Source organism: Pseudoliparis swirei, chromosome 23 (assembly GCF_029220125.1).
Source record: "Pseudoliparis swirei isolate HS2019 ecotype Mariana Trench chromosome 23, NWPU_hadal_v1, whole genome shotgun sequence".
Taxonomy (NCBI): domain Eukaryota; kingdom Metazoa; phylum Chordata; class Actinopteri; order Perciformes; family Liparidae; genus Pseudoliparis; species Pseudoliparis swirei.
In genome coordinates, this window is record NC_079410.1 from 11,569,328 (window position 1) to 11,585,245 (window position 15,918).

Here is a 15,918-nt window from a genome sequence, read left to right on the forward strand (position 1 = left end):
AAACACCCCCCAAAATATTTTTAAATCTCCTTCCAGTCAGCACTCGCAGGAACTCACTTGGAAATACACACACAATCTTGAGCATTGCTTGGATAATAAGAATAGACATTTTTTAATAATTCAACAGTCTATTCTGTTAATAAATAGATAACTTAAAAATCAGTCATTCCAGATGGCAACCAACCAGACTGGTCAGATAAACAAAGACAATGAAGGTCATTGGACAGATAAGCCACAACAATGCTTCAGAAGCTGCTTTATCAGCTTTATGCTTCACAAATGTAGAAAATACAGAACAAGTGAATTCAGACCACTTGCCCTCTTTTTAACCCTTGTGTTGCCTTAGGGTCATTTTGAGCCGAATCAATATTACATCCTCCCCCCGCCTTTGGGTCATTTTGACCCGATTCAATGTTTCACCCTCCTGTTACCTTTATATTTACTAACATATTTTACCCTTTGGGTTCAATTTGACGCCAGCAATTAAAACCTCCAGAAAATTATTAGAATTAATATTGTTTTCCAAGTTTAAGTGTGAGGCACTTTATGTTTGTTTGTTGACTACCGAAAGAACACCGACATTAAACATTGAATGGGGTCAAATTAATCCTAAAGCGGGGGGAGGGTGTAATATTGATTCGGATCAAAATGACCCTAAGGCAACACAAGGGTTAAGAAATCAAATCCTTCCATCAGAGTGACTTGGCATTGTTCGTGGTTAATGAGCTCATGAGTCATTATGTAGTCATGCTCAGGGTTTAGGAGCCACGAAGATTTCTAAATGTATTTTAAATGCCTCTTATAATGCCCAAATGTATCCTCACTTCACGTTTTAAAAAAAATCAGAAAACTGAAATGTTGATAGAACATTTTGCAGTTGATTCATAGCCCCCACCCCCACATACATACTAATTACACCCACAGAGGAAAGTGAAAATCTGAATCAATGGGGTTGTCAGTTATGTGTGAAGCTCTCCGGCTGTGCTTAAGAAGGGAACTTTCATTCTACAGGCTTCAACTCCAAGGTGTGAAACTTCTGGTCCAACGTGTGGCACACAGGGGTCAGAATGTGTCATGAGCGCAAATGGGAACATAGGGGGCGATCTCTGGGCAAGCAGAGAGGCGATAGTGGGGGCAGGTTTTTCAGGATATTACAAGTATTGATATGACTGTGTATATACAGTGTTGATTGATGAGGAAGATGAGGAGAATAAAAAAGAAGATCACGAATGCCAACTTCATGATGTCGCTCGAGGAAAAGTCAGAGGACCACTAAAGTCCGTACGAATGCTCCTCTGGGGAACATGATTGTCTGAGGAAAATCAGATGGCAAGCCATCTCGCAGTTCTTGAGACATTTGAGTTCGAACCAATGGAGCGCACCGACCGGCCGACATTGTCGTCATCCCTCGAGCCGCAAGCATGGCGAGAAACAATAATCCTCACCACAGCCAACATTTGACATGTGAAGCACATTTGCTCTCAAATCACTCATAAAAGGGATTGAGGGAAATGTCAGACTACAGGGTGAGATAAATTCATATGCCAGGTGTGATCCACGTCTCTTAAACCCATCAGGGACATTTTACGAACCAGTAGAGTGCATGAAGTAAATCATTGAAGGAGGAAGGCAGGGCTCTGCCGTTTTATATTTCTTGGGCTGCAGAGTGTTGTCTGTGATACCCAGCTGCATTTCAAGACGGTCAGATATCATATATACGATTTTTATTATGTGATTAATTCATAGGAGGAATTTGAATAATGTGGTGCGCTTCTCATGCCGATTGGAGTTATTGCACATTTTGTTTACCAGGGCGGGGACTGTCACTGAGGTCAAGGGTACTCATGCATCTTATTCAGAGAGCGTGTCATAAATTCACAAACACGATCCAAGCACTTAAGCTCCAGAACGATGAAAAGAGAGAAAAGAAAAGCTGTTTTTCTGCTTGAACTGACAATGTTAAGAAGGCTGGATATTACATACTACCTGAGACACATACAATAAAGAACTTTTGAAAACCGTGGGTCGTTTAGCAAAGACGATGGAAACTATTTTGAAGATAAACCAGTGTTACACAAATGAACCAAACTAGATACAAACAAGGGCAGAAGATGAGAGCCTTTTAATGAGAGGCATCTCAATCAAAACCACAATTATCCTAAATAAGGGTAGGTGGTGCAACATGAAACTGTAACGCCCTGTTCCGTTTCTGTTTCTCTTCTCTCGCCTGTGTTCTGTGTCTCCTCTGTCTCCTTGATTGGTTAATTCCCTTCACCTGCCCTCAGCCACTCCTGTCTCCCTGATTGTCTCATGCCGTACACCTGTGTCAGTAGAGCAGATGATACGCTGCAGCCTGCCCTTGTCCTCTGCAAACCAGATGGTGTTGGAGGAGCAGAGGATGGGCTCAATGATGGAGGTGTAGAACGGCACCATCATTGTCTTTGGCAGGTTGAGTTTCTTCAGCTGCCTCAGTAAGCAATGACGATCTCTCTTCAGGCATCGTTCAAACTCTGACTGCCCGAGTCAAAGCAGCCATGTTTTAGTTGAAGGAGCAGAGTGGTGACATCTGTGGTTGCGTAAGAGGTCCGTCACTCGGCGCGCATAACTGACAGCAGCTCCTCTGTCTCTCAGTAGAAGTGAGAAGTGCTGCTCTTGTCCCCACCATTGCATTTACATCAGCGGAGGGATTGAAAGATGGAGAGAGAAAGAAAGGTCGTTTTTCCACGTCGTCGCAAGTGAGAGGTTGGAGTAATGCTGTTAATCGGCCTCCCCTCTCAACATCTTTCATTTCTGCTATGATTTCCTTCTTTTGCATTTCCTCCTCTGATGTCTTATGGGTCTTCCAGTCTGCCACATTTCAACCGCAGTCATAGAGAAATAATCATCTGTGAAGTTACCAGTAATGCTTTTCAGTAAATAACATTTGGGACTCATTATGTTTACGGCTTAGATAAATTGAATCGACTGCCCTACCACTTTTTTTAACTGTGAGATTTTGTTGAGAATTAGAAGAAAAAAAAATATATATATATATTTGCCTTCAGACTAAAACTTTAAAAAGGAATAAACACTTTGTAACACAGGCCAAACCATGTGATCATTACAACTTTGCAGATGTTTTTATTTTTTTTAGCAAACTACCAAATATAGTGTGCTGGAGAGGAACATGACAGAAAGATGAGGGAAACTGAACGAATAATGGATGTACAAATACAACATGGAACGTTTATAGTGGTCCCTCAGTGTGAGAAAATCATATAGCTCAGTTCGGCTGACATTTAATATTGGAGTGTCACAGACCTGATAGCCAGGTATGCTATTATATACTGTAAATAAAAATATATTTGTGTTGTTATACTCCAGTCTGGAGGAGTTCAGCACCAAGGACAGTTCCACCCGTAGACTGTTTCTTTTTCTTATGAGTTTTTATGTGCATTAGCTGAAATTACAAATTAATAGTACACAATACACGGTAAAGAGGTCTGGTTCTATAATTTTGTTAACAGATCCCATAAAAAAATCAAACCCAGCAATGAATTGATCCAATTAAGAATAATTCTCTATGTCGCCAAAGCTTTATTCTCTGTAGCTGAAGGATACAGACAAGGTGGGTGGGGGAGTTGGGAGCATTGGTCAAATGACTAATACATTGTTTCTTTTAGTCTTTACACAGAAAGTAGGAACAATATTGAATATTGATAAATGTCTTCATAATGATTCTCGACCCAAAGCAACCAAACAGTATTATGGCCCCATCCTCATGTCCGACATAGAGGAACATTAAAATGACTGTTTTTAAATACTGTGTGATAACAACACAAAGCTCAGGCCTCACATATTTGAAAAAGAACAAACATATAATTAAAAAACTCATGTCATCCCTTCAGTGTTTCTCTCCCCGTATCTTTACATTTGGAATGTTTCCCTTTATAAAAGTCAAATGTAGTTCTTAATGACATAGATTTTTGTAATTCAATGAGCTTAATGTCTCTAATATATAATAAGCTACTAAAATAAATTAAATAACTAAGTGTATATCCAGTCAACCAGTAAATGTGCAGTTTGTTTTACCCTTGGTAGAAAAATTATTTTGTTCATCGTGCCAGACTTTGGTAAAATAAGACAAGAGGAGTCTTCTAATAGATCCTTAGTCATAAAGTCCTGATGCTTCTGATACAATTCATGAAAGAGACTACAGAGCTTGAGCCTAAAAGTAGCTACGGTCATTAGATGTGTTATAGTGCAAAAAGAAATTGGGAAATGTCCTCAGGACATTGAAGTGTGATTTTTGTGTTGTATAAATCATCAAGCTAGAGCAGCAGTTCCCAAACTCAAGAATGCCGCGGCCCAATTTGAAATCTAAAAATCTTCTGCCCTCTACCTTGCCCATCGGTTAGCACCTGCATTACCATTGCAACTGATGACCTGGCAATGCAGGTTGCTACGTGTATATTGTCCTGTTCTGTCTGGCAACATTTGCTCTGAGCAAAAACCTGAACATGATGTACTTTACCACTTCAATCATGTAAATCAGGCTGTTTAAAAAAGAAAGAAAGAAAGCTTGTATGTATAAGCAAGACTCTATGTGTGTGAAAATTGACCTAACAATAGGAAAAGGTTGACATTTTAGCTGCAGGTTCCAATAATCTCTTTCACATGCAACAGAGTGAGATTTATTATAATTTTAAGACCACGCATCCTCTGTGATAATGATAAACGTAGTATAAGCAATGCTTCTTGAGGGAGCTGTAGAGGTGAAATTACATTCAATAAACCTGATTTGGTCGATAGGTCATTGCCATAAATGTGCCACTGGGCCATATAAAATCAGTCCTCCTTCCCATTAGTGTTCAGTAATAATTATGAATCAGAATGTCACCATGAAACAGGCGAGATCTAGATTCAATTAATATGATGAGGTACTGTCGTGTTTTTTCACTCTGTCAAATTAATGGCATTTATAATGCCTTCATACTCAGATTTCATTATCAAATGGATTTTTGGTGAATTTATGTTTTCTTCTTATGACAGAGTATTTGAAGAGCAGCTCTGTAATCCTGCGAACATGCTCAGGCTTAAATCAGATGAGACTTCAATAAACAAGGAAGGGGGAGGGGCAATAGCATCTTGCTACTTTGAAGTGGAAACTGGATTAAATCCCTGAACGAAGCAAATTGCCCGTCTTTCACCAACTAAAGGGATCAGAACAATCACTTCCTGTCTCCATGTGTATCCTTCATTGAAACACGGAGGATCTTCATGTTTTACTCAAGTACTCAATCACACTGTTTAGAGGATTTGTGCAATCTCGTTAGGAGAAACTGACATTTTTTTCATTCATTACTTGTTTAAGTATGTGGAATCATGACCTGTGAACATTGTGGATGTAATGTATGTTAAATACAAAATATTACCATTACTTTACAGTTGTCTCAGAAAGAAGCCTCATGACTCGAGGAGGACTACTTTACTATAACTGAACAAGAAATCATGCAGAAGAGAACAAGACGATAATGAAATTATTTGTCACGCAGCTCTGCGCCACACTGCAATTAAATAATAAGTCAGTATGACAAAAGAGCCGACTAAGCACCAAACTTAATGCTTTTTGCACTCCTCCATTAGCAGTAAATGCAGCCGGCAAAGAGCTGATGCAAGCTTCTGTACATCCGGACCACAGACAGAGTTATAAGAGACGTTACATAAGAAAATACATCAACTGATCATCCACCCACAAGCTCTTTCAACCCACTCACCCACTCACAGGGTTACACACACACACACACACACACACACAATGGGGACTGCAAGTCAGTAACTGATGAGTACTAACCAGGTGATGTTAGAGCAGTACAAGGTTTAACAGCAACCACTCGACCACACTATGGCACTTAAACATCACCAGAGAGGTTAATTAAAGAGGAATTGGTTTGCTTTTCCACAACAAAGTAATTGTGGGTATTGGGAAGTACTCCTGCATGAGTGTAACAAGTTGTATGAAGCCCTTTGTGGCTCCTGTCTGTAAATGCCCCTCACGTGATGGAATTTAAGGCTGTGGAAAGGTTTAAAAAACAAAATCTCTGGTTCTGCTGCATCGATTTAGATTTACAAACTGTCCATTGAGAGTCTGACAATAATATAGGAGTACAAGGCTAAACCAGTCGTGCTCTTAACACCTGCCCGACAAACACACAAACTGAATATTGCAATGATTGCCTGAATAAAATACACAACAACAACAACAATATAATACATGTTAAAAAGTAAGGTTTTCTGCAGGCCAGTCAGTGTAAATCATTGAACTCATATAGATCTGTTAGAAAAGACAATGAGTGAGAAATATGAATTATGTCCAGTATAAAATTGCCCAGACAATGAGTGGAGCTTTTCCAAGTGATTATTTGAAAGGAGTAGTTGAGCCAACACCCGGGGCTGTTCCTGTAGCTGACATGACCCTGTGCATGAGGTCACTGTCGAGCTTTGCCCGGAGTGTTTTCCTGTCACAGTCTGTTGGACACCTGAGTGTGATCATTAGAAAAGATGGACGCGTTCTTTCGTGGCTGCCCATGTGGGAGCACAACAGACGATACACGAGAGACTCGATTACCAACCAGGGAGACTAAAAAACTAAAGCATGTCAAACTATTTTAAGAAATCAATATCCTATCTTGTGAGAGTTATAACACATTAAAAGACGCAGAATTAGAAATGAGTACATATATGGCCCCGTTTCACCTGATAGGGTGTTTGCATGCTTCTGGGTGATTTGTTGGTTTTTAGTTGCATTGATTTGAACTCACCCTAAAGTCAATGCCCACAGTGGAGATGAAGCTGCCAGCCAGGAAAGCTCCATCTTTAAAGCGGACCAGTAGACATGTCTTCCCCACACCAGAGTCTCCAACCAGCATCACCTGCACATGGACACAGGAGGAAAAACTCAGACTGGAATAACTGGAGGGCCAAACTTAGAAGCACAATAAAATAGAAAAGTGAGGGCAAAACAACTTGACAGTGTCTGCTATGGTCGATAAGGTGAAAGTCTACTGAAATAACTAGCAACAAAAACCATGCAGGAGTATACACATGGAGCTTTTCCTCATACCTTTAGTTTGGTTTCAGTGTCTAATTGTTTGTCTTCTGGAAATAAAAACAGGACATATGAATCATTTAGCTAAATGTGTCCTGGTATTTTGGTACATGGCCAGTGAAGAGGGTGTATGTGAATGAGTATGTGACTGCTCATTAGGGCTAGTCGATGTCCTTACATCCTTTCTGCAAGTGAGTGAACGTAACCATCCTAAATGCACATCCATGCATGCGCTCATACAAAACATACTTGAGCTTTGTTGCGTCTCTTTTTATTGCGAGCTGTGATGAAGTTCAAGGTTTGATGTGATTACTGTTACCTTCTTAGCTGAGGGACTGTGATGGCCTAGACCCTAGAAATAAAAAGTGCCTCTCGGGTGCACAAATTAAGTAGAGAGGAGATGAAAGAAAAGTGAAGAAGACTGAAGGGATGTGGGTCAGACATGAAATGTGGAAATAGATCCTTATGTATGAAGATCTCAGCATCCGATTCCTTGTTCTCCCCGTTTCAACTTAGTTGGTTATCATCTCTGTCTTTCCCATTTTCTCTCATGCATTCTCCATGAAACAGCTCTACATAAATTAAATGTCGGCTGTGTGCAGAAGGAGGCACCTGGTCTCTCCCTGCACTCAAGTTTTATAAATAAACTGCAATAAATTGCTTCACTGACTCAAAGTCGAGCATCACTCATTGGGAACGGCAAACAATGGCACACTGACCCCAGAGAGAGGGATAAGGTAAGGTACATCTGGGCAAAGGTCCTTTGGTACCAAGGTACCACACAAGCTGCAGAGATTGTTCATCCAGTCTTGAAAACTAAACATAACAGTTAGATCTAGAAATAATTTTATTGGAATATTATCAGATTTCTGCCCAAACATGTGGCAGTATATCGTGCTTCAGTCCAGGCTCAAACTGATTAAAGTGACTATTGGCTGTGAAGATGTTGTGTACTGTAGAAATGGTGGTCCCTGCATCCCACACATAACAATCAAATGAGAATATCTACCGTTCGCAGACAGATGAACAGCTGCTTCAAAACCACACGTAGGAGGCACAGGTCCCTTTAAGCTGGGAGTGACACTGCAATTGGGGAGTGTGTGTCTGTATTGTGGTGATGTGCTCTGCTTAGGCGAAACACACACTTGGCTCCCCGTTAATGAAAACCCAGTGGTGTGTTCATAGACGGATTAAGAAACCACGGGCCCCTGGGCCTGGACGTGTCAAGGGCCCCCCCCCCCCCGTCCGCAAAAAAAAAAAAAAATACAATAAAGGTTAAAAAAAAAAAAAAAAAAAAAACCTTATCGTGAACTTGCCTGTCTCCAGTTTACTAACTTTAAATATTCGATAGTTGTAACTAGTGTTGTCAGTTTAACGGTGTTAACGCAAACCCATTTTAACGCCGTTCATTTTTTTTTTTCGCGTTTACATTCATCATGATTTTTTTTAATAAACTGTTCAAAATAGTTTTTTAAGCTGTGGAATCTCACTTGTCCCAGTTAAGGCCTACCAGTACAACCTATTTAAAGGAGCATACAGTGAAATGATATGATGTGTTATGATTGAGGGCTCCATTCAGACAGATCAGGGTGGATAACATCATAATGGGGTCTTCATGAAGAACAACTTTACAGAAATACATAAACAGCGCATTTGTGTGTGTTGGGGGGCTAGACAGAGCTCTACTGCTATTGTTTTGCACTTGCTTTTTGGATCTCCTACAGAGTTGAAGGGCCCATATTGCATGGAGTACTCAGCTCTCAAGTCCTCTAGATAAACTGAGGATAAACACCTCACTTGAAAGGTCATGATGGGTTTTCTTTTGTGACATCTTCAAAGTGAATGTTTAGACTATTCTTTAGTTTCTCAGTCGGACTATTGGGGCCCTGTTACTGACATGAATGACTTAAGCAGCATATATACCATATGGCGCATCGTGACTATTGGGGCCTTGTTACTGACATGAAATGACTTAAGCCTATATACCCGGCTACGGCGCATCATATCATCATATTCATATCAATACAATGTTAATCACAGCGACGCCACGGCGGTTTTAGTTTAGGCCCCCCCCCCCCACGGGCCCTGAACTCACGGCCGGGCCCGGTAGGTAGTCCCTCAGTAGGACTATTAAATGCAGTAATTCAAGGCAGGAATGAGAGGTAATGCTAACGAGGCGTTTAATGTCCAACAAGGCAAAATAGATGTATATCTCTATATATCTATATCTACCTGAATACATAAAACTCACAGGCTGTTGTTAAGCATACGATTCAGGTAGATCTATAAGATATAAAATATACTTAGGGGCATTGAAGAGTAGTCAGAGTCCAGGCAGGGGGTCGGGCACAGGCAGGTCTGGAGTGAAAAAGGTGTCAGAAGAAAATGCAGCAAAGTACTGAAACAGCCTCTACAACACGGACAGCAACAATAGCTCAGCAAAGCCTCCTCTACTACTTGCAGGTGAGTCTATGGGATGATCTGGCGAGGAGCAGGAGTGACCCGGGTTCTTGTAGTCCCTGGAGTTGATTCTAATTGAGAGCAGGTGTGCAGCCAACGCCCAGTCCAGTCAGTCACCAGGGAGGGGAAGATGAGCCTGAGTGAGCTGTGGGACGCAGCAGTGGATAGCGCAGGAACAACAGCAGCAGAACGAGGAGGTGGCGGGCCGGGTTCCGTTCGGAACGGACCAGGACAGGACCCCCCCCCCCCTGAGACCCCCTGCACCTCCAGGTGCATCAGGATGATCCTGTAGAACTTCGCAGGAGCTCAGGACTCATGATGAGGCCCCGGAGACCCCAACTGCGCCTCTCAGTCCATACCCCCCCAGTGACACCAGGTTGTACACACGACACAACGTGGCGCGCGATTAGACCACCGCCCGTCCGCCACTGAGGATGCCCATCGACCATCTGTGGTGGAGGGGGAGCAAGGGTGGAGGTGTCAAGGACAGAGAAGAGATGGGTTTTTATTGGAGACATGGAAATACTGGGGACCCGGATGGAGGAGAGGGAGGCTGGGACGCACACAGCAACAGGATTGATGAGCTCAATCCTGAAAGTCCCCGGAACAGGAACCGGCCGGGACTCCACTTGTAGTGGCAGGTCAGGCAGACGAGAGACCTACCCCCCTGACCCACCCTGGGGGCTTGGCCTTTTGCGCGCCGGCCCCGATTGGCAAACACGCGGGTGTTTGACCTTAGTAGGCCTACCGACAGTCCTCCATATTCTCCGGCATCGTTGGTGTGCCTGCTGCAGGGGACGGCAAACCCGCTCTCTTGGGCCGGAAACAGGGGAGCTGGTATCCCAGAAGCAGAGAAGGGTGACATACCAGTGGCATCACAGACAAGGGTATTCATCGAGTACTCCACCCACGCAGGTTCCTTACTTAGGATGACGGATGAAGAGCAAAGCATCGGAGGAGGTCTCATGTTCTGATCTGGCCCCCGCGCCCTGTCCATTGTCTGTCGGTGGTGATACCCGAGGAGAGACTGGTGGCGGCATGCCCCCCCCTCAGAAGTTTCTCCAAACCTGCTGAGGTAAACTGGGTCACTGGTCAATTGCTGGTCGTCCGTGGAGGATATAGTGTCATATATGCATGTTGAGCAACTCTCTCAGAAGGTCAAGAAGAAGGGGCTTAGGGGTGCACAGCCAGGGAAAAGAAAAACGGTACCCACTGTGTAAGATAACGTGCATGGTGTGGAAAGAAAGAAACGAAACCAAAGAAAAATGTGACCAGGACAAGGACCGACACAGGGAGCGGGCGCGAGACCAGCAGGAGACTGATGGGACGCTTTGCTTCGCACATACCCCGCAGGCAGAAACGAAACCTCCCATATCCCACCACCCACCACTGCCACAAGAATTCCGCAATCAAATGACAGGGGTGGTGGTCCTGATGACAAGCACCCCACCACTGGGCATGGCATTGGAGAACCTGGGACCGGACCGGATCAGGAAGAACAGTCGTTTGGGGGGGGTCCAGTCCCAGATCAGGTTGAGAGCACTGAGCCCTCCTGACCGCTGCGCCTCGTGTCGCCGTGATCCCAATCACCTGTGTCCGAAATCCCAGGGTCTCCTCCGCTGGAGTGCACGAGACGCCAGCGTCAGCCTAGAGTTCTTGGAACCCGGACGCTGCGTCAGGGTGAAGTTGAACCTTCCAGAAACAGGGCCCAACGTGCCTGGCCGGCCCAACCGCCTGGGCCGACCTGATGTAGGGTGGGGTTTGTGGTCGGACAGGACAGTGGTGGGATACTCTGCACCTCCAACCAGTGCCGCCACTCCTCAAGCTCTACAACAGCCAGCCCTCCTGCTGCCCATGTGTCGCTCCTCCCTCAGCTGAGAAGAAGGGAGAAGAAAGCACAGGGATGCAGTCTCATCGGAGAGTCATGTTGTTGAGAGAGAACTGCATGATGCAGTGTCAGGAGCATCCTTCTTTAAGGGCCTTGAGGGGTCAGGGTGGAGCAGGATCGGTGCAGAGGTGAATCGCCCTCTTTTGTCGAAAGTGTTGGCTGCAGGTGTCCAGGAAAATGGGAGATGAAGTAAGGGCTGTGAGGGGGGCTGCCACCCTACTGTAGTCTCGTATGAAGCAGCGATAAAAGTCTGCAAAGCCCAGAAAGCTCTGTAACTGCTTCCTGTTGGTCGGTTGAGGCCACTCCACCACCCTCTGGATCTTCCGTGAGTCTGGCCGAGTCTGTCCACCCTCAATTATGAATCCCAGAAACTCTACTGAGGGAGCGTGAAGGTGCACTTCTCGACCTTGATGAGATGACTTGGCGGACATGTTGGATGTGTTCCTCTCACTCCTGGAGAACACCAGGATGTCGCCCAGAGAACTACAAAATGTCCAGCATGTCCTCAACACGCTGCTCATCAATGCTCGAAAGACTGCAGGAGCATTGGTGAGGCCGAGGCATGACGACGATATTCATCAATGCCCCGTGGAGTCTTTGAACGAGTCTAAACTCATCCCCTCACGAATCCGGACAAGATGGTAGGTTTCAAGATCCAACTTTGTGAAGATGGTAGCGCTCTGCAGAGGCTCAAAGTTGGAACTGATGAGGGGAGAGGGTACTTGTTCTGACCGTGATATTAGTAAGTCCCCTGTCAATACACTGCCTGAGGGTCTCTCCCCTTCTTGACAAAGAAGAAACCCGCTGCCATCGGGACCGAGAAGGACGGATGAGACCTCGGCCAAGCACTCAGTTGTACAATCGACTAGCGGGATAGGCTGCGTCCGAAGGGAGGCAGAGAACACGCCGGTCCATACTAAAAGCCTCCCCAGGTCATGAGACATCGGGCGTAGCAGGCGCTAACTAAGTATGCGCCCAGTACTGTAGTCAACATGGGGACATGCAACTCCAACAGGGGTCGGCCTAAGATGAGAGGTGCAGGGGGCAACAACACAAAAAAAAAAATGTCTCGACATGATTACCGGACAAAGTCATCCTGAGGAGTGCAGTCTGGTGAGTAATAAGACCGATCTTGTGTCCATCAAGGTCAATGAGGTGCCGACTGTGAGAGCCCTCCCTGCCAGTCAAGATGGACCTTGAATCCATCAGGCCGGTGGGTGTGGGAGACGAGATTCGGCTCACCTGGAATCCCTGGTCTCCGTGAGCCTAATCTTTGGCCGATTGGACACAGTTCTCTGATGATGCCCTCTGGCCACAATACATGCAGAGACCCTTGGTCCTCCGGTGCTCTCTCTGCAGCAGACAGACGTAGTCGGTCGACCTCATTGGTTCAGCACCTGAGTCTGAACCGAAAGTCTCAGATGGACAAGAGAGAGTGGGAGTCAAACGAGCCTTGATGTGAATGTGCCCTGGTCCTCCTGCGCCTCACGACAACATCACTGGCAAGGCTGATGAGACTATTGAGATCAGCAGGCTTATCTCTAACCAGCTCATCCTTCAGAACCTCCGTGAGGCCATCTCTAAAGATACAGAGTCCTGCCATCCCGCTGGCTGCGAGTGTGCGGAACTCTGAGCCTGCATCCTGACCGCGACGGGTGATCAAAAACCCTCCTGAACTCCTCCTCGGTTGAAGCTCAAGAAAGACTGGACCCAACGAAGAGCCCCGGTAGTATGAGTGGCAATGTAGGCTACCCTGGCCGCATCAGGAAAACATGCTGGGCTGCATCTCAAAACAAAATTGCACTGCAACATGAATCCCTAAACTCTGTGAAACCCCCGTCATAGGGTTTAGGCTGGAGCTGCTAGGCTCCTATAGGACCCAGAGGGGAAGTGGACCCGGAGCTGTAGTGACAGGAACTTGCGGCTGCGGGGCACCCAGAGCAGTCAACTGAAATGGTCTTCAACTGAGTTAGCAGGGCTTGTTAGCACCTTGTCTTGGCGTTGAATAGCAGCATGGGCAAGAGAGAGGCCCAGGTGGCCAGATCATCTGTTAGGACTGAGTGGTGTCTGAACCCAAAATGCAGCGCAGGGAATGAGGTAATGCTCAAACAGGCGCTTTAATGTCCAACAAGGCAAAATAGAAATCTACCTGAATACATAAAACTCACAGGCTGTTGTTAAGCATACGATTCAGGTAGATCTATAAGATCTAAAATAAACTTAGCGGCATTGCGAAGAGTAGTCAGAGTCCAGGCAGGGGTCGGCACGTGGCGGCAGGTCTGGAGTGAAAAAGGTGTCAGAAGAAAATGCAGCAAAGTACTGAAAACAGCTCTACAACGCACGGACAGCAACAATGTAGCCAAAGCCTCCTGGTACTTGCCAGGTGAGTCTATGGGATGATCTGGCGAGAGCAGGAGGGAGGAAGGCTCAGATGAGCCTGAGTGAGCGTGTGGACGTGCAGTGGATAGCGCCAGCCGCAGAACGCAGAGGTGGGGGGTCGAACCCGTGGCGGGTTCGAAAAACCAACACTGTTACTATGACTGATGACTTAGCCCAGCATACTATACCACGGCGCATCGTCATATCATCATATCCATATCAATACAATGTTAATCACAGCGACGTCACGCGCGGAGGCTCAGGCAGGCCCCCCTGAGCTCCATGGGCCCTGAGCCCTGGGCCCCCGCCGTTGGTTAATCCATCCCTGGGTGTGTTGCTGCACTGACAGACGCGCATTCAGCCATCAACCAGTTGCACGACGCACGGCGATGTGCGCTCTTTCCAAGATCGATCGTCTCCTGGTGTCAGGAGCTCGCAGCTGATTAATAATAAATACACGGCGGTCGTAAAGGGAAAGCCAGTGAACGCCAAGCGGGATGCCACACTGGCAAACAATAAGACCACCAACAGATTTAGATGAGTGTATTTATTCCATCCTCTCCTCCTAAAAAGGTAAACAAAAGCCCCACAAGTGTCCATATTTAACGGTAGACCTACTCTGCTGTAGTTTTAGTGACCTGCTGTGACATTATTTATATCGATGTGTACCTTGCCCTCATTATTTCTCAGATATGTGGGGTGTGAAATGATAGAAATGAAAGCGCACTTGTTTGCGTGTTGCTTTGGGGCTCCTGAGCCACATCCTACCTTGAAGACGATGTCATAAAACTCGCTGCTGCTGCTGACGGAGGGTCTGCTGGGATGCACCACGCCGTTCATCGGGCTGCTCCTCGAGGCTTTCCCGGTCCCTTTCCCGGTGGGGCTGCTTACAGACGGGCTGCTGGAGCCGGCTTTGCCTTTGGCAGCCTTCTTGCGGGACATATTTCTCAAGATTTTCCCAAACTGTCTTTATGAATCTTAACTAAAGCAAACTAAACAAATCTTCACAGGGGCGTAAAAGTTGCTCCAGCGAAGAACGTGAAGAAATAGGAGATCTGATTTCACCTGCGCGTTGAACGCATGTCCGACACCTTCTCTACTCAAAGTCAGAGTGAAATTGTCGCCCCCCCCCCAAAAAACTCTGCTCTCGCTTCCGTTATTGTTGAGCCGCTTCCTGCTGATGACAGCTCGCTCCTTGCAGGTGAACAGCGTCGATCAGTGCGCGTTGTGGCGACACCAATGAGATGTGATGTGGCGCACAGTAATCAGACCGCAGAAGAAGAAGACACAGCCTCAGCTCTCCATCCTCGCGCATGGGAGAAGTTTGTCTTGAAAGTAGGATTGTGGCAACACACCTACTTAGATAGGTTAAAGCAAATATCATGACGTGGGTTCAAATAAACCCTTTATGACAGAAAGCCCTGAAGGCAAACGCCTCCCATGTGTGTCATCCTCATCCTCACATTATAAACTCACTGTAGTCCTCAATGACGAATATCCAGGTCAATTGTAGAGACTGTGATAACTTTCACCACCCGACTGAACGTTATCTGTGATAATGAACTGTATGACCTGTAGCCCACTGAGGGCCTATCATTGGATATGAGGGCGTTAGAGGGTAGAGGTCAATGTTAGAGGTGCTGACTAACAGCTGCATTTTTATAACTGTATCAACACTGATGTGAGTTAAATTAGTTTATTTCTTATCATTTTCTCCATGAATAGTTTCAAAAATAATATACAAAATAAGGCACATAGGATATATTTAGAGCGATCTCCTACCTTCTGTTAGAGGGAACACGTGGATATTTTAATGTGTAATTACCCCGATAGCCCTATAATCGCTGTTTGCACATTCATGATGACACAAACTTGTTGCTTTCTAATTGCTTTCAGTGAAGAAAGCAGAAAGTAAACTTTCTATAGGTGGTACCTGTGATTTCAATACTGCACCACAAGAGGGCGACATAAGAATATAAGATAGAAAGTCACACATCAAACAGCAGTGTGTAGTTCAAGTTCGTCTCGGTGTTGAACATCCGTGTCCCTTAATTGGAGAACATACAATTAATAGGACTACATCGGAAATACTCCCAAACTATGT

At 45.3% G+C, this 15,918-nt stretch overlaps 1 protein-coding gene across 1 annotated transcript in view; it reads right to left on the bottom strand.

Annotated features, from left to right (window-relative positions):
* LOC130188114 (ras-related protein Rab-26-like) overlaps nucleotides 1–14,876 on the bottom strand; it is a 40,913-nt gene extending 26,037 nt beyond the window's left edge. The window contains exons 1-2 of the mRNA XM_056406214.1: nucleotides 14,583–14,876; nucleotides 6,801–6,911 (exon numbers count right to left, since the gene is read on the bottom strand). Of these exons, the coding sequence (XP_056262189.1) occupies nucleotides 6,801–6,911; nucleotides 14,583–14,756 (285 nt within the window). The 5' untranslated portion in view covers nucleotides 14,757–14,876. The remainder of the gene's footprint in view (nucleotides 1–6,800; nucleotides 6,912–14,582) is intronic.
* Nucleotides 14,877–15,918: the final 1,042 nt, after the last annotated feature.